At 39.2% G+C, this 18019-nt stretch overlaps 1 protein-coding gene across 17 annotated transcripts in view; it reads right to left on the bottom strand.

The window, feature by feature from the left end:
- The window catches only part of LOC6535719 (glutamate-gated chloride channel), a 36041-nt gene that overhangs the window by 4322 nt on the left and 13700 nt on the right, over window positions 1-18019 (bottom strand). For 3 of the 17 annotated variants that reach the window (XM_015191817.3, XM_015191819.3, XM_039376895.2), the window contains exons 1-10: window positions 14175-14325; window positions 12926-13038; window positions 12491-12558; window positions 6581-6650; window positions 6282-6518; window positions 6071-6205; window positions 3391-3543; window positions 2565-2729; window positions 1236-1342; window positions 384-508 (exon numbers count right to left, since the gene is read on the bottom strand). In XM_015191817.3, coding sequence (XP_015047303.1) covers window positions 384-508; window positions 1236-1342; window positions 2565-2729; window positions 3391-3543; window positions 6071-6205; window positions 6282-6518; window positions 6581-6650; window positions 12491-12558; window positions 12926-13038; window positions 14175-14236 — 1235 coding nt within the window. In that variant the 5' untranslated portion in view covers window positions 14237-14325. Of the gene's footprint in view, window positions 1-383; window positions 543-1235; window positions 1355-2549; window positions 2730-3390; window positions 3544-6070; window positions 6206-6281; window positions 6519-6580; window positions 6651-8968; window positions 9031-10709; window positions 10778-12490; window positions 12559-12925; window positions 13039-14174; window positions 14326-18019 lie in introns of those variants that run through there. The other 14 variants (XM_015191816.3, XM_039376891.2, XM_039376889.2 and 11 more) reach the window with 9 other exon arrangements.

Raw genomic sequence — 18019 nt, 5'->3', positions numbered from 1 at the left:
AATTAAACCACGTCATTATCATTAGTAGTATTATTCGATTTGATCTGAACAGATTTGATTTGGCAACAAAAGACAGCGGGCAAACAGAATCGAACGAACGGCAAGCAAGCGGCAGATATCGGGTTTGGTTTCTTTGGTTATCGTTTCGGTATCTTTCACAGGTCAATTTGTCAATGACTGTTGAGTTGAGTTGAGTTGAGTTAGAGTTATGTGATAGCAAAAAAGTCAACAAGAGTTAGTGAAAGAGATACAAAGAGTAGAATAGTACATGTTCACAACATCAAAAAGTAAATCCATCAACTACTACGGAACACATATGGAACTAAACGAGGTCGCTACATGGTAGGATCGAGTGGTTCGGGATCCTCGATCCCGTGCGTTACCTTGTGGGAAACTTGGACAGCCAGGTCTTGCAGCAGTTGGGTCGCTTCGGGGCCTGCATGTGCACCTCGCACTGGAGCCGCTTTTCCAGGGCCAGCGGATCGCCTGGATGGCGTACTAGCGGTTTCTGTTGGCCACCACCGCGCGCAAATTGCGACGCCGTTTGACATGAAAGTTGCGATTGTAGTCGGATGTAAATGAAGGGTCGCAAGTGGTTGGGTTGGTCAGTTGGTGGGTGGTTTTGGTGGTTTGAATATACGATGGTTCGGTTGTTCGATGTATCGGTGGTTCGGTGATTCGGAGGTTTGGTGATTCGGGTGGGGCAAAAGTGCATTGGCATGTGCGTAATTTGATTTAATTTCGTCGCAATTTTTCAATTTAATTCCGGTCGAGTGGTTTGTTTTGGTTGCCAGCGAGCGAAGTTCGGTGATGGTTGTTTGGTGGGAGGTTGGTTGTTGGTTTTTTTTGTTTGCAGTTTCAGTTTTTTTTCAGTTTATTTGTGGTTGGTTGTTGATGTTAAGGTGTGGTTGTAGTTGTAGTTGGGATGAGCACGTTTGAAAAAAGTTGTTGAATTTTGCATTTGTTTTTGGTTTTGGTTTTTGTTTTGGTTTTGTTTTGTGGTAATAAAAAGGAGGCAAATATAAAAGGAAATAGTTGTTTTAATAGTTTTATCATAACAATTTTGATTTAGCCAATTATAGTTTGTAGTTTGTTTTTGAAAGCAAGAAGTAAAACCTTCGGAGAAGGCCCCCACTCAGATCCAAGAAATAATAAAAACCCCCACTTAGTTGCTTAGACCCCCAGTAAACCATAAGCTGTTTGGAGTTTAAAGAGATATATCAAGAGGTAAGTACCATTGCGAACGTTGCATTGCTATCTGTATCTAGCAGATCTGAAGCGGCATCTAAACTGGCCTGCTCCAGATCGCGGCGCTTCTTTTTCATATTCTCCTTATGCATGTCTGCGGCCCGATCCGTATATATCATAGATATATGTTGCATGTGATGGAAGATGTTTGACAAGAATTTATTTGTTCCACGGCAGTTGGGTGGTTTTCGGATTTTTTGATTTTTGTTGGATTTTTTTTACAGGTTTTTTGGGTGTGTTAGTTGGGATGCACAGGTAAAACACGAATAATACAGTTAGACAGCGATAGTGTTAGGCGAGACAGAGATAGAGACAGTCAGAAAGAGAAAAACAGAAAGAGAGTCACACATACAGAAAACGTTAAACAATTCGAAATGTTTAACCAACCAAAAAATACAATATAAAACCAAATATTACATCGGGTGCAATTATATCGACGAGGTCGGGGTACGCAAGTCACAGTTCGATTACCACAAAGATCGGTGGATATAAACACAGTTTGTAGTTATTTACAAGCATTTTGTTATACAACAGCAAGGAACCGAACAAATCGTAGTAATTCGACAGGAAATTCGACCAATTTGTTTACAATTTTCGGTTAATGTGTTTTTTCAAACGCGTTTAAAGTTCGTGGTTCGTGGGTATTGTTATTGGTATTGGTATCGGTATCAGTATTGGTATTGGTATTAGTGTGTGCGTGTGGGTGAGAGTGTAGGTGTGTATTTTGCGGATTGTGCATGTGTGGGTTCGTATGCATGTCGATGAATGGTTGGCGCACAATGAAATAAGAGAGTAAAACAAAAAGTTGGATTAGTTTAATACACACGATGAACCCATTTTGTGGTTAGATATCAAAGTGAAAAGTAAATAAGGGAAAAAAGTCGATCAAAAACACCACGGCTAAATCGTTGGGCTTTCGCTCGGACATATAGACGAGTACTCTATATGGATATATTCGATTTTCGATAGATAGATATACATATAGCCCGAGACTGGTTGTAGTTCTTGTTGTTGTTGTGTGAGCCACGCCGGTCCTGCGTGTGTGAGTGTTCTGATATAACGGTCCACAGTGGGTACTCGTGTGTGTGTGAGATATTGAGAGTGTGACGTTGGTTCAGAGTTTCATAGTTTCAGAGTTGTTGTATGTACAGTATGCGTAGACATTTATATGTGGGTACTATAGATATGTACGTATAGTATATTCGATATCACTCAGTACAATAAAACAACAGAAAAAAGATAAACACCATCGATTAATTAACATTTATACGTGGTTAAGAAGCATATAAAAGTTCAATTACTAGCTTTATTCGAACCTGATCGGGATGCATAGTTCACCAGGGCGAACTCGAGCAGGGCCCCGAACACGAACGTCAGACACACGCCTGTCCACACATCGATGGCCTTCGTATAGGAAACGGGCGGCAGGGAGGCGTTTATGCCCGACGTCTGGGTGGCCATCGTCAGCAGGGTGGTGACACCTGCAAGACGGAGTAGGTAATGGAGTAGTGCCCAAAAAATTGCTGAACTAGAGCCCGTGGCACTGGCCCGAAGGACTAGCTATCGTTGGAGGATAAATTTCAGATATATACATTTCCAAAATATTTACTTATACTTGACTATTTCATCATTGAAGTGAACTCTTGGATCACCTCAAAAAAGCTTTTGTTAACAGCAAACTTCCAGTAAGAGTTTATTATCTCAAATCTGCAGCCACTGGGTTTATTTTATATATCATTTTCATCATTACTTTCGGAAATTGTGCATAAATAATTAATTGCATTTTGTTTTAAATACGATCCTGGGAGCAGGTATCAAAAAACAAAACATATTTTGTGTTCGTTCAAGAGATCTTTTTTACGTCGTTTTAGATCCTCTAAAAATTACTCTTTCTGCAATGCAAAATTCGTATTGTTAAACTGATTAAAGTTAATAATATTGCCCTAATTTTAAATTGTAATTTTAGAAATAGCTAAGGGAAATGATACAATCATTCCAAAACATCCATTACATATCTTTTTTAGCTTGAAATCAAGTATACTTTAGGTAATGGCTATAAAATAGTCAAACATTAGGTAAAAATTAAAACACATACATATCTTCTTTTCAGGCAGATTAGGCAACATAAAAGTGCAGACTTACCCAGTGAAACACGCGCCGGCACTGCTCCTTGATCCAGCCAGAATGATACCCATGATACAATGACCAACATACAGCATGGTATATAAATTTGTATTAAGTAATATGAGAATTCTCGCTTGAATAGTAGATCGACTTTGAGGCAACTGTATTCACCTATGAGTATACAAGGTATATAAAATGTGTCAAACTCAAAATGTACGGGAGGATGTCATAAGAGAGGTATCGTTTGCAGCTTTTGGCTTTCGTTTGCTTAAATTTCACGCACACACAGTTTTAGTAGGTATATACACACAGATAGATATCCAATACAAGGTACAGAGAAATGCCATCCAATAAATAGTGAACATAAAAAGTGTCTTGCTCAGAAATTTTGCCAAGAAAAGAAATTAAAACACATTTACAGACGGTTTTTTGTTCGGGCCAAGACTTTTCGGGTATATACAATAAGTGGGTTTTCCAAAACAAAGAGATAAAAAACAAAAATTCGGGTAAAAACATATCATACAAAGTCAGTGGGTAGGGGTCTGGCGGTAGGCGGGCTTAAGAAGACATAATGTATTTACAGGAAAACAAAAATGAAAAGTCAGTGGGGGAGAGGGAGGTGGCTGGCACACAGAAAGTGGAAAATTATAAAATCAAATGAAAAATTGCATCATAGGCAAAAAGTATCAACATGAATTCAATTTCTGACTTTTGCAACAAAAATCTTAACGGAAATGAAGTTCGACGGCTCTTGTGTGCTTGTGTGCAAGAAACAGCATCTTGTTGAAGGTTTTGATTTTCATTCTGTTAGCTTCCGGTCGGCAGTCGCTGCTGCCACGCCCCCGCCCCCGAAACCGCCCCCCCGCGTTAGCGATGGGCCACGCCCCTTTCTTGTGCTTCATTTCCGTTAATTTGTTGGCAAAGCGTTCCATACTCTTCAAGACAAAGTTGTTTATTATTTTACATTCTCATATTTTTGCTTTTGATTGGTTCTCATTTTTCGATTTTCGACGATTTGGCGCATTAGAATTTCTCTCAGTGTCTGCATGTGAGGAGGAGCACTCTACGCCCTGTTTGCATTAAGCTGCTGCGTGTGTGGTTTATTTGCTCGGCTCTTTGGTCTGGGTTTTGGGTCTGGGTCTTTGAATCTGGGTCTGAATCTGGGTCTGGTCTACGGTCTCCGTAATTCGCAGCTGGCTCAAATCGCACTGCGGCTTTTGCTTTGATTTTGCTTTTGCTTTTGCCATCGGCTCTGGCTGTGCAACTGGCCATCATCAATCAAGCGATGACTCTTTCTCTTGGCCGAGATTCGCATTCGACTCTTGAGCCCGTTTCTAGAGTTCGTTCGCGTGGCTCTATAAGTCCGTTCAACGTTCAACGCTCATAGAAGATATGAAATTAATAAACTTTAGGTGAGCAACTAAGTTCAAGGCGAGAGATCTAAATTGCAACAACTACTCAACGTCTAGGTGGAAAAAGTCATATTTAGTTGAGATTAAATATAGTTGAGCTAAAATGAGAATGATTTTTAGGTATTTGGTTTTTGTTTTTTAATCGGGAATGATGAAGTTCAGGCTCATGCTAACTTATTTGTGGATGGATGATGGGGATGGGAATGGCCCTATCAACTAAGGGAGTGGTAGTCTCTGGATTTCGTTCACTAATTTGTGAACAAACAAACTTCGTGTCAGCGGGTTTGGGTTTGATTCAGGTGAAGCTTCTCCACTACACAAATACGCAATTCTGTTTGCTCTGGCTGCCGTAAACTATCCTAATATGCTGACACACAATTTGCCAACTTGTAGAAAAATCTGGCCCTCTTGTTTGTCTCCATTCCCACTGCCACTTCCACTTCTTCAGCTATATCTACATTCACATCCTTGTTGCCGCCATCATCATCATCTTCGGTGCAGCCAGCGTCTTTGTGCAAGTTTAAACAACGTCGCAGACAATTTCCTCGATTAATTTACTTTCCGTACGGCTTTTGCCATTTTTGCCTTCATTTTCCGTTTCGCATTCGATGGGGAGTCCCCTCGATGCCTTCTCGCCGCCTCGTCCTCGACTGAATAGTTGTTCGCCAAGGTAAACATTTACTTAAAGCGCGCGCAGATTTCAAAGTGCTCATAAAAAACGGCAAGGTAAACGATCTGTATGGTGGCGTGGGGGCTTATATATATACAGATACACATTTATATAGAGGCACGTGTGTGCAAGTGTGCGAATTACATCGTAAAAAGATGGCTCTATGCGTTTTGGGCATTGATAACGGCCCAAAACGATATGCTCATTGAAATGGCGCATGTGTGAACGGCATCTTATGAAAGTCGCTACGTCTATATATAAATGGATGTGTTCGAGTGAGGGCGTGGGTGTGGGTTGGGTAATTGCGGGTGTATGGGTGTATGGGTATGGGGTGTATGTGCTTGCTATGAAGTGGTTATGGGTCCGTTTATAATATTTTCCAGTTGGGACCCAGCGTTTACGATATGATTGAAGCTAAAGTTAAACCACTTGGCATGCAATCTCAAGGGAACACTTATTACAAATGCAAACAAAATACGCAACGCAGCGAGGAAACGAAACAAGCCGCGTGCGAATACGAGTGGGAGTACTAGGAGAATTAAGTTAATATTGAAATCTGGCAAAATCGGCTTATACATAAGGAACACTGTGGAACACGCATTCTGAACGCACGTACCGGTGTTGGTTTTACTGTTGCAGTAATCAGTCAGAAACTTCTCCAGTGTGAAGCGAGGTAGGTGTAAGTTCTTCACCACCTGCACGGGATCGCCCTCCTTCCACAGGAACACCAAGTCGTTGGTGGTCCAGCCATCTAAAATATATTATATATTTTATAACCATAACTCGTAACTCGTTACAAATGTGTTCCCTAAATGATTGCTACTTACAGCTGGCCATCCGTAGTGAGCAGATCTGTCTATCTAGCGGATACAGCTTCAAGTTCATTGGACAGGCCAATGTCAACGAGATACGTATACTATATAGCACAGAGCCGTTGGGGAAGATGCGAATATACACATTGGGCATGATGATGTTGTGAAAGTGTCCCTCCTTCTCGTTCGAGAAGAAAAGATCGGGCATCCACACGCGGTTGGCCTCCGTCAGGGTCAGATATTTTAGGCGACCTGAAAATGGATTTGGGTTAAACACCTAAAAACTCTCTAAAGTTCAGTGATATTGAACTTACCCTGGATGTCATCGAACTTGAGGCGTTCATCCGTCCACTGCTCACGGAAGGTTAACTGCACACTGTACTCCTGTGGACGTCGGATTCGCCCGATTGGTAGTTGAATGGCCAGGGGAAAATTCTCATTAGTAGACGAATTAAATTGGGGGCTTTGCGGGAATTCAATCTGAACTACAATGCGAATTTCTCTTTGTCGAATTGAAAGGGGAGTTTCTTTCAGGTTTTCTTTTCTTCTCAATTTTTAAGCTTGTGTGTTAAGAGGACTTTTTCAATGGGGTGGCAGTTCGATTTATTTAATTGAATTTGATTTTTGGTTTGGGGGGGTTTTAGCTTTACTTTTGCAAAGTTTGTTTTTGTTGGAGTATGAAAGAGCGAGCAAGGCGATGCGAAGTAGTTGTTATTTGTATAACTGAGTGGTAATTATTGATATTCGTATATATATAGTAGAGAGTATGGTGGTTATAACTGTCGTTTGGCTTGGGCTTCTGCTGGCTTAGATTGTACTCGGCATTGTTCGGGCTGATGGTATAGTTTGTCATGGCTAAAAATATTTTATATCTGCACAAAATGCAACCGAATGCCGCATGCGACGTGTTGCACACTCAAACTTCAAAACGGGCAAGCAGGCTAAGATCAGGCAAAAAACACGTCAAGACAAAAGCAAAACAGGCAGGCGAAGTGGAAAAAAGCAAGGCATCTTATACATACATTCAGAACTTATTTCAAGTCTTTCTCTTAAAGAAAAGCTGAAAACATATTTAAATTTAACTTAAAACTATCTTAGTAGTTCTTTAATGTGCTCTGAATACTGATGGAAAATGGTGGGTCAAATACATATAAATATTCTTGAAAATATCTATATATATTAAGCTTGTTAGCCAAAAATAATATGAGTTGAAACGACTTAAAAAAAAGTCGTAAGGCTTTCATTGACTTCCAGAAGCTAATCTTCTGGTTGCCATTTCAAACCCTATTTAGAGTTTATTTATAATAATCAACTAAGAAATCGCTAATTGCATGCTTACAAAACTGATTAGTAACACTCATGCCATTCCACAAGAGATAGGATTTGGAAAAAGTAAATGGGATTTTAATTAAATGATCAACTGAATCCAACTAAAATCGCTGTTATGTAAGTAAACTAACATGTTATACAATATTTTATTCGCGATTTAATGAATCCCAGAAAGGGGAAATGTAATTGTAAACACTTGCCAATTAAGCAGAGTGAAAACAAATAAATTTGAATAATTATTACAAATAATTGCTTTTTATTTATGACTGGTTTCTTTTATGCAAATTAAATGTGCTGTGAGTTTTTTGTGCCGGCCGCTGGCTGCCGGAGCTGTCCGCTTTATACCAGCTTTTTTCCTGACAGCGGAAACCGAACTGGACAAATGGAGATTGTAAATGGTTTTCCTCGTTTCGTTTCTCCTTAGTTTTTTATTAGTTATCTTTTTTCTTATCGGCACTGGCATGATATCTCCTAGTTTGTACTTACAGTTAGCCCTACCGTAGTACCTAAACAGAGTTGAAACACTCGTTTTTATTAGTGTGTGGTAAGCATTTTCATTTGGTTTAATAGAGCCCAAAACTGGCTGGCTGCAACAAGGAGGCTTAAAATGATGAAGGTAAATGAAAGAACTGAACCGAACCGAACCGAACTGAATCGAATCGAACGGAACAAGAACTGAACTGAATGAGCGGTGGTGTGGGCGGCATTTGTGTGTCTTCAATGTCGGTGGTAAAATGCTGTAGTGATGGTGGTGGTGAGCGTCTGTTTTTGTCGTGCGGTGGTTCCGACCTAAGCCTTAAGTCTAGCCTAAGTTACAACTTAAACTTAGTTCAAAGAATCGTGGTTTTGATTTGCTTATACTTGGCTCGCTGGCAGTGACGTCGGCTGGTTGTGGAGACAAAGCATTAAGCAGGTTTTCCTTTCAAGTTCAAAAATCATGAGAAAATAGGAGGTAAAATAATATTAAGTATTCGTTTATACATTTTAGGTACAGGGAGTATTTATAGATATTTGTATGATACAAGTACATTGGTATTGTTAACATATTCAGCTTGCTTAAGTAGTACAGCTTGCAGGTACAAAGAAAATTTACAGATTCCACTGACACAGACTCGACGAATCGTCGCAACTTGACTAATGTATTTTACACCCAGGTACGCCCACACAGACACACCGAAGGACACGTATGTATTATTAATGCAATTATTTAATAGGCCCAAATTACTGGATTAACTTTTGTAGACACACACACGCACGCACAATTAGAGCAAAGTGAGAGTAAGCGCTTGGGACTTAATCATTTGTATTTGTGGTAGTTGGAGTGGTCGTAGTAGTAGTAGTGTGCTTGTAGCTGTGCTTGATCCAGGACTCACCATTTTGTAGTCGTCGATTTTCGATATGGAGCGCAGGAACATGTTCACCGACACATTGGTGGCTTTAATATAATTTAAAATCAATCATCAAATCAAAATTGGTTCTGCACCTTTCTCATTTTTCCGTCATCCTTACGCCGAATGGTCCTTAATCTACGCTCACTTACACACTAACTTAAATAGGATGTGCTTTCTTAATTTCTAATTTCTTGATGAATTTCATGTGTGACCAAAATGTATGTATGTTGTTACATTAAAAACATAAACGAGAATTTAAAATATACGAGAACGCAAATTTAAATTCGAATCAATGCGTAGAGAAAATGTCTGCATGGATCTCATTGAAGAATGAAATTGGGTTGGTTTAGTTTATTTCTGTTCAATATTGATGTTTGTGTCATCTAAAATCTAAAAATGTATTTAGTTATTTTGCCAATATGTGCACGTTTTTCTCCCTTTATTTGTGTAATACTCTTACTGAAAATACTTTTTGAAAAATGCATGCCACACATTTTCAATTAGTTTTCCTTCTGTCGGCTAGAACGGATTGTTTAAATTTTGCTTCCAAATCTAACAGCGTCTGATAATTTCCATGTCAGCGTTGTGTTTGTTGAAGGGCGTAAAATAAAAGGACCATATTTAAATGGCGAATCCATTGAATGTTGGGTGAAAATTGTTTTTCTTCTTCGGGATATAGGCTGGGAAACCATAGTTGGGGACACACATACAAAGCACACGATTAAAATTAACAGTTCACAATCGAATTTATTGTTTCACTAAGTACACAGAGTAGCATAAATAAAAGAATATTGTTCATTTCACAGATAATTTTTGTTAATAAGCAAATGGCATAATAAAATTAAATTTGTATATAATTATTAGACCGAGGCTAAATAGATGGTTCACATCTGCAACACTCATCATAGTTATAAATAATTCGTAATGAGTTTGATTAGTTAATTAATAATTATTAATATAAATTCATAAATTTATACAGATAGAAAGAGAAACAGAGATAGAGAAGTAAGGAAAATTTAACTAAGTTTGATTATTTTATGTTTCGAAACAAAGGTATAGAGGCGAGGCTGCGAGAGAATAATAGACAGAGACTGAGTGGGAAAGAGATCCAAAAAGACATTTTTTCACAATGTTTTGTATTTCGTTTGGTTGTCTACAAAACAGCAAACCGAATGGTTTATCTTACAATTTGTTAATATGAGAAAAAAGAAAAATACAGTGAGTTAATTCAAGTTACCAATGCAAACTTTCAAACGAAGAAATCTAATTTAATGCAATTCTCAACCGAATATCCAACCAATTGAGCAATTTCGTTTTCTAAAAACCCAAACCAAAGAGGCAAATCTTACGTAAATCATACAACTCAAATACGAAATCATATCACATCGATAGTCAAACATAGTGTTATGTATTATAGGTACCAATATCAGATAAAGATTTGTACGTTAGCATATATAATATAAAGTTTATACATATATAGTTTAGTATCATTTCGAGTGTCTTGGTTACTTTCCGACGCCTAGCAGCAGAAAATCGAGTGAAGGATCAGAACACACAGCCCTATCGAACACAGAGAACGGGGTCAACAGTTCAGTTCAGGGATTTTAAGAACCTAGTGAACCGGGGGTTACGACTTGAGCATCCACTTGCGGTCAGGGGAAGGGGTCTGACTTTCTATCGGGTTTTAATGTGGATTTGATTGGCTGCGGATGCGCCGACTTACCATGGTTACATCATCGATTTTCGATATACTCCTAACGAATATGTTGACGCGCACCACAGCTGGACCATCTGCAGGCGATACATGATAGATAGACATATTCACCGATTTGCACAAAACTTTCAATGTAATATACTACAAATTTTAACAGCTGCCGCAGAGTCCAACCCCTGAAAACAAACTTAAAATGACCAGCGGAGCGGAGGAGATGGAGATGGAGGTGGAGACGGAGATGCTGCCCTCCATCTACCAAATTTTCAGGAAAGGCGGTCCTTATGCCTTTATGTGGCTCTCTCTCTGCAATAAAGTTTTATTTTATAGCCTTCCTCCCGGTTGTTGTTTTCCTTTTTGCTTACTTGCTAGGATACAAAAGTTGCTAAGCAAGTTCGCTTCCAGTTTTGCTTACAAAGCTAAGCTAAGTCAAAGAATATATTCTTCTCGATTTTTGTTTCGTTTTGTTTGCGTTTTTTATATACCTAAGTTAAGCTAGAATTTATGTACGTTACTAAAGTTGCGTTGTTTGTCTATGAGTTGTTTTTGTGACCTTCGAGGGTGGCTTATAGGGGGTGGTAGGGGTGTTGGGGTGTTGGGTGTGTGGTACGTAAGAATGTGTGGTATGAACAAATTACAACTGAATCTGTGTGATTTTATTCCAAATGCCGAAGGGCAAAGAGGGCTGTGCTAATTGATATGCCTTAATAGTTAATATTTATCGAACTGGCAAATATACGGAGTATATATTTAAAAGCTTATTTATGGGTCCTTTTTAATGGCCATTCCCAGTCGGTGATTCAGACTATTTGTATGTGAATGAAATTGTGTCGGGCTTTTTTCAAATATTTATGCTGCCTTTACATTTTTAATGATGTCATTGCAGCGCTAAAAGTCAACATGACAACAATAAAATGAACTGCATATCAAATCAAAACATTTTGATAATTGAAATGAAATAACCTTTGAAAAAAACTGTATACTTGCAAAGGGTGCTTATAGTTGGTTGATAAAGTATTTTATTTCGAATGCCAAATGCTTTAACTTGAAATGGAAAACTTATTGTCGAAGCTTTGACTCGTTAACAATTGGAATAAATAGATCGAGGATGTTTATTACCTTTTTATCATAAATCACTAAAATTGTGTATTTGAATTTATAATTGTACTAAAAAGTTGGTAAACATTAATACATTAAATAAAGAGTTTTTAAATTTGGGAAATCCGCAGAATTGTGTTGAAGCCTGGACCTGTCCACCAATACAGGCGCAATGCAAAGGCGCGCAGAAAAGTAGGCAATGTTTCTTGCTCACGTTTTTTCCGAGTATTATTTGCTGTATATCTTAAATGAAACTCAACGAACGCTGTTGATTGAAACGAATCGAAACGGAAACAGAAATGTACAAACAGGAAGAACAGGTACTGGTACAAACTGCCGAAATGTGGCAAAAATCAAAAGCAAATACTTAGCATTGGATGTATGTATATACGCAATATATATAAGGTAGCATGTATCGAGAGAATTAGAGAACGAGTCAACGTAAAACGCAAAGTACAAGTGTGTTAAGTGGGTGTTGCAAGTGAGTTGTGTTTTGGCTATGTGTAAGTTTAAGTGTGTGTGTAAGTTGCAAGAGCTACCAAGTCAACTTTAGTATGTTCTAATTCTGGATGAGGAGGCAGAGTGAGATAGCAAGAAACAGACTAAGAGAGTCAAGACAAAAAGGGATGGTGGGGGCATCTATCGATTTCGAGTGACGATATCGAATTTACTGGCTCCGTTTCAGTGCGACTTACCATTTTAATATCACTAATCGTCATAATACTGCGAACGAATAGATTGATTCTGACTATGGCGGGACCATCTGGTATAAAGTTTGGTTTAAACGTGAGTTTTCGACGTAAATGTAAAACGGTTAACTTATTGAGCTGATCTAACTAGGCTATGTATTGCTTGATCTGATTGGCACTCTAGGCTACGTTACAGATGATTAAACATTGTATTTCGTTAAACTTAAACAGAGGCTTACATTAACTAGAATTTCGTAATTTTGTTTATATAGCTTCCTAACGATAGCTTTAACCAATATTGTATTAATAACAAAAAGGCAAAATAAAAATAAATTATAAAAGCAAACGAATGTTGTTAGAATTCGGAAATAACCATTAAAAGTTATATTTACGGTATGGTTCAGTTAAGTTTTATATGGGGTAATCGGAAGTTATGCTCACCTGTTCCATTTATTCCAGATGGTCGTATTCGGGCGTCGTATTTGCCTGCACCTAAAATTTGATCTAAGACTTTTTTCTCCTTTTCTCGGAAATTTATTTTGGCATTATTTGCTCTGAAATCAGGATACGGATAGGTACGCATGTATAATTTAAAATGTTTGCTTTAATTAATTGGGCAATTTGAAAGTTGAAATATTTAAATGGTATTGAAGTTTTGGAAAAACATTAGCTGAGCAATTTGTAAGTAATATTTGGTTTGAAAAATCACATAAAAAAAAAGTATTGCATACAATTTACAACACGTTATTGTTGATATTTAAAGATAAGTATGTACAAATCATCGAAAGTGTGGGCTAGAGTTCGCTTTATCGTTATAGTTGCTATTATACACTGCCGCACTTATCAAAAGCCCAGGCAAAGTCACATAGCTGCTGACTCTGACCTCGACTTGAGCGTAAATAATTCCAAAATTTATGCTCCGACAAAAAATTGCACGAAAATTAATTACATTTTAATAATGTGTCCTGCTGGTAGAGTGTGTTCGTGAGTGTGTGTAAGGATATGGAAATTCAAGTAGATCGAGGCGACTAAATGCTGAGCGTGTGTTCGTAAATAAGCGACAACTGAAATGCAAACTATAGCTTTAAAGCCACACTGCTAACTCATCGTGAAGCACCACATCCGATATGAGCATATACACAGAGATATTCTAGATATAGTGTTTTATATTGTTATCAGTCTGCGTTCCCCTAGTTTTTCTATCAATTTATCGTTAGGCAATATCTCTCCAATTGTATAGATTATTTAATTATAATTGATATTACTTCTATATCCTTCAATAACTAATTAACTAATTAATATATATTTTAATTTTTTAATTTTTTGAAGACAACTACTTGTTTTGCACCTAAGATATGTCCTGGTAAGAAACCATTCTCAGTGTATATTCACATGGATTTCGATGAATATATCGGCATTGCTGCTTCACAACGAGGCGTGGCCTGGCCAAATTAATGACAATTGTATGTAAATCGCATTTTGAGCGCCACTTCCGCCCAAGAGCAGTGTGAAACACGCGGAACAAGAGCCGCGCGGCAACCAATATATTAAGTAAAAAGTAAGTGTGTTAAATAAATGGTAAGTGGAGCGGGAGGCAAGTTATGAAGCGGTTTACATTTTGCAGCTACTGTGGTGCGAGTGGCGAGTACTTGTGTGGATTGGATTGGTGGAAAGTACGATGGGTACTTACAGTGAAGCACTGCACAGGCTGGCAAAGTATAAGATCGCCCAGAAATAGTGTCCGCTGCCCATGTTGGGAATGGGGGTGTGGTGTGTCGTGCGTCCTGCTTCCTGGAAAGGGGGCGTGGGGCGTGGCAGCCTCCTGTGGTGTGCGATGCGACCTGAAATGCATTGGTAATTAACAATTAGCGCCGAGGTACTGACCGAATTATTTGATAATCATATCGATGTCGCTGCCTCAAAATCAAAGTGTACACTAAATCATTTTGTGTCGAGCGAAAATTTCCGTGATTTAAGCCCCTCCACGGTCTTAAGCATGTGTGAGCGTGGTGTTTAATTCAATTGGCTATCGAATTAAGCAAATTAACATGCCATTTGGCTATCTGTCCCGGTGCATCAAACGCATGTGCATCTCAATCTATGGCGCACACACAACTCTCCGGTTTCGGCCTTTGTCGGTGTGTTAATGCGTTTTGCGAATGCGAAATGCAGCCATAAATGCAATTAAATTTGCAATATCCTTCTGGCCAACACTGAAGGTGGGAAATTGAAAATTTAAAAGGTCTTGACATCGTAATGCAGCTTTAATCTGTTGCCCAGGGAATCCATTATGTTGCCTGGCATTCATGAAAAATGCAAATTGCAATCGCAATCTCAACACATTCAACGAGCTACAAAAGACTTTTGTCCAGCTCAATCTGAAGTACGAATGCTCTGTAAACAAGTATTAATGGATGGTACTTCCAATGATGTCATTTATAGGAAAATCGCTGAGATGGGATGAAGTGATTTTCTTCAGTAGAGATTTTCACTTTGTCAGGAAATTCAAATGAAGTTACCCAAGTCTCGGGTTCCAACGTTCCAAAGCTAACGAGTATTTATTAAGTGAAGCATTTAACACTTTTATCTCTGGCCTGCAAGGTGCTTGCCACTCAATACTCTGAAAAGTCCACTTTCTGTTTCTCGCTCCCATTTTGCAACAATCATTACGGTCGGGGCATTTAAAACAATGCCAACAATGACCGGCAATATCCCTGATATAACTGCTGACCACCTCTTGGGAAGGCTGGAGATGCAAAATACAAAATGCCGAGTTCAGAATGTCGGATGCCAAATGCGAAATGCAAAATGCGTTTGCGTATGCGTATGCGTATGTGAATATTGGAATCGAATTAATCCTTTATAAGCATTTTTCTCCACTCCGAATGGCCGACGTGCTGTGCATGGGCGATAAGTGCGTTGTGGTGACCGGGATGCCACGCCCACGCAACAAGGAAAGTCTATATATATTTGTATATATGAATATATGTATGTACATATACATGTGTGGAACATTGGCCATGACCGAGTCGGGGCTTTCACAGTTGCTGCCATGTGGGATGCCCGGGCAAATAATCAATTGGTCAAAATGGGAATGGGCTCTCGAATGGTAATGGCTGAAACGGCAACAGGCTGGCCGCTCCAAATTTGCATTCGTGCTGTGTTAATTTGCCGCTGCAGTGCCTGCAATTTTGTGCCATAAATACAACATGCACCATGCACCCGAGCAGTTGTATCTGCATCGAGCAAAGCAGCGGCAACATTGGCGCTGAGTTGAGGACATGGACCCGGGCGGTCCTCGCTGGCATCCTCCCCTTCTCCCGCCTTCAACAGCCTCCTTCTACACCCTTATTTTTGTTTATTGGCCCGCTGTCAAAGAAAGTTAACAATGCGACTGCGACTGCCAAATGTCCCACATTTGCAGCTTGCCAAGCAGTTGGCGCCAATCCTCCTTCCCTCGGAAAATAAAAAAAAAGAGTGGTGGAAAGGGGAGGGTGGGGAGGGTGGTTGAGGAAAAAGGACTACCGACTGTGTGTGTGGTGTAAATGGGTTTACTTTTATTTCATTTGTTTGTGCGTGAGTGTGAGTGCGAGTGTGAGTGTGAGTGTGTATGTTTGGTTGTGACGAGTCGACACACTTTTGAGCTTGGCAATGTTTTTACTGTTCGCCACCGACTATAAAAACAACAACACTTGTGCGCTTGTCTACCTCAGCGAAAGCTTTGAGTTTGAGCCGTTTTGGCCGCTTCGTCTGTTGTTGCCAAGCTGCGAGTTGAATGAACGTGCAAAAATGAGGAAAATATCCCCGATTGAAATGGATGTAGATACTGAGTTGGTACTGTAATCCAGCACTTGAGTTTATTTCTAACTAATCTGAAAATCAACAATCCTATATAATTAATAATTGGCTAAGAAAACTGAAAGTTTAGGTGTTTTTATGAACTATATTCAGGTTTAAAATATGAACAATGATACATATTTAACCGGATTGACTTTTTTTGGTTTATCATCTTTAATCATCTATACAAACAGACGTATTTAAATTCAGATCTATTTGTTTCCTTCGATTTCAATGATTTAAATGCCACTCAAGTAGAATTCAATGCAATAACTATTAAAATTTCTTTTTTCTTTTAAAGCTAGTGAATATATTTGAAAACAAGAGAGAACGCTATAGTCGAGTTCCCCGACTATCTGATACCCGTTACTCAGCTAGTGGAAGAGAGTAGGAGAGTCTTAAACGCAGTTTTTGGCGGTTTGTAGGCGTTATAGTGGGCGTGGCAGAAAGTTTTTTGGCAAATCGATAGAAATTTACAAGACTAATACAAAAATGAAATAATATCAAAACATTTTTCAAAAGTGTGGGCGTAGCAGCTTTGGGCGGTTTGAGGGCGTTAGAGTGGGCGTGGCAAAAAGTTTTTGGATAAATCGATAGAAAATTACAAGCCTAATACAAAAATGAAAAAATTTCAAAACATTTTTCAGAAGTGTGGGCGTGGCAGTTTTTGGCGGTTTGTGGGCGTTAGAGTGGGCGTGGCAACATGAATCAACAAACTTGCGCTGCTTCTATGTCCCTGGAGTCTGTATGCTTAATCTCAACTTTCTAGCTTTTGTAGTTCCTGAGATCTCGACGTTAATACGGACGGACAGACGGACAGACGGACAGACGGACGGACAGACGGACATGGCCAGATCGACTCGGCTATTGATCCTGATCAAGAATATATATACTTTATATGGTCGGAAACGCTTAGTTCTGCCTGTTACATACTTTTCAACGAATCTAGTATACCCTTTTACTCTACGAGTAACGGGTATAATTATATGGAAATAATTGATTTATACCCTGTTTAAAAAGTCAGACACAGAAGCCTGATTGTTTTTGAATATTTGTTTTCGGGGAATCGGTTGAACTCTCTCGGTAAATTCATTAATTCCAGGCTTTGGGTGGCATTTAGAAGCGATTTATTAGGCTCAGAATCTGCTCTTGACTTATGGCTTTGTCTCCATCCGCAGAATTATTTCTCGCAGTGTTTTGGCCTAAAGAGCGTGCTGTGCTTGTGCAATCTCAACCCACACAAACACTCGCAGGCCGTACAATCACAGCCCGCACACAGCCATATATATTTTTTGCGTTTTATGCCGCTCAGCAACGCTTGTAGCTCGTTATGCTGATTGGATTTTGTGCCGCCCGCACCAGAAAGTAGTCCACACACACATACGCACTCACACACATGCACATGGAGCAGGCCTCGTGGATACACGGATACAGGGATACACACGCACACTATCAAGGCACTTGCGATAGCTGCTGAATAAAGTCAAGTGGCGTATTTGTGAGATGATATGTGCGCCTGTGTGGGTGCGTGCCATAAAGCAGGATTCATTTTGTTGTTGTTTTATTTGCTGCCCTTACGCTTTGCTCCTCGTTTTATGTATGCAAAAAATTTTACACTCTCGTTTTCGCCATATGATTTTGTTCCTCTCTTCCTGACGCTCGTTCGCTTTATTTTTCTGCTAAATTGTAAGTAAGTGG

The sequence above is a fragment of the Drosophila yakuba genome, chromosome 3R, assembly GCF_016746365.2.
Source record: "Drosophila yakuba strain Tai18E2 chromosome 3R, Prin_Dyak_Tai18E2_2.1, whole genome shotgun sequence".
NCBI lineage: Eukaryota > Metazoa > Arthropoda > Insecta > Diptera > Drosophilidae > Drosophila > Drosophila yakuba.
This window is presented reverse-complemented; position numbering and strand designations above follow the sequence as displayed.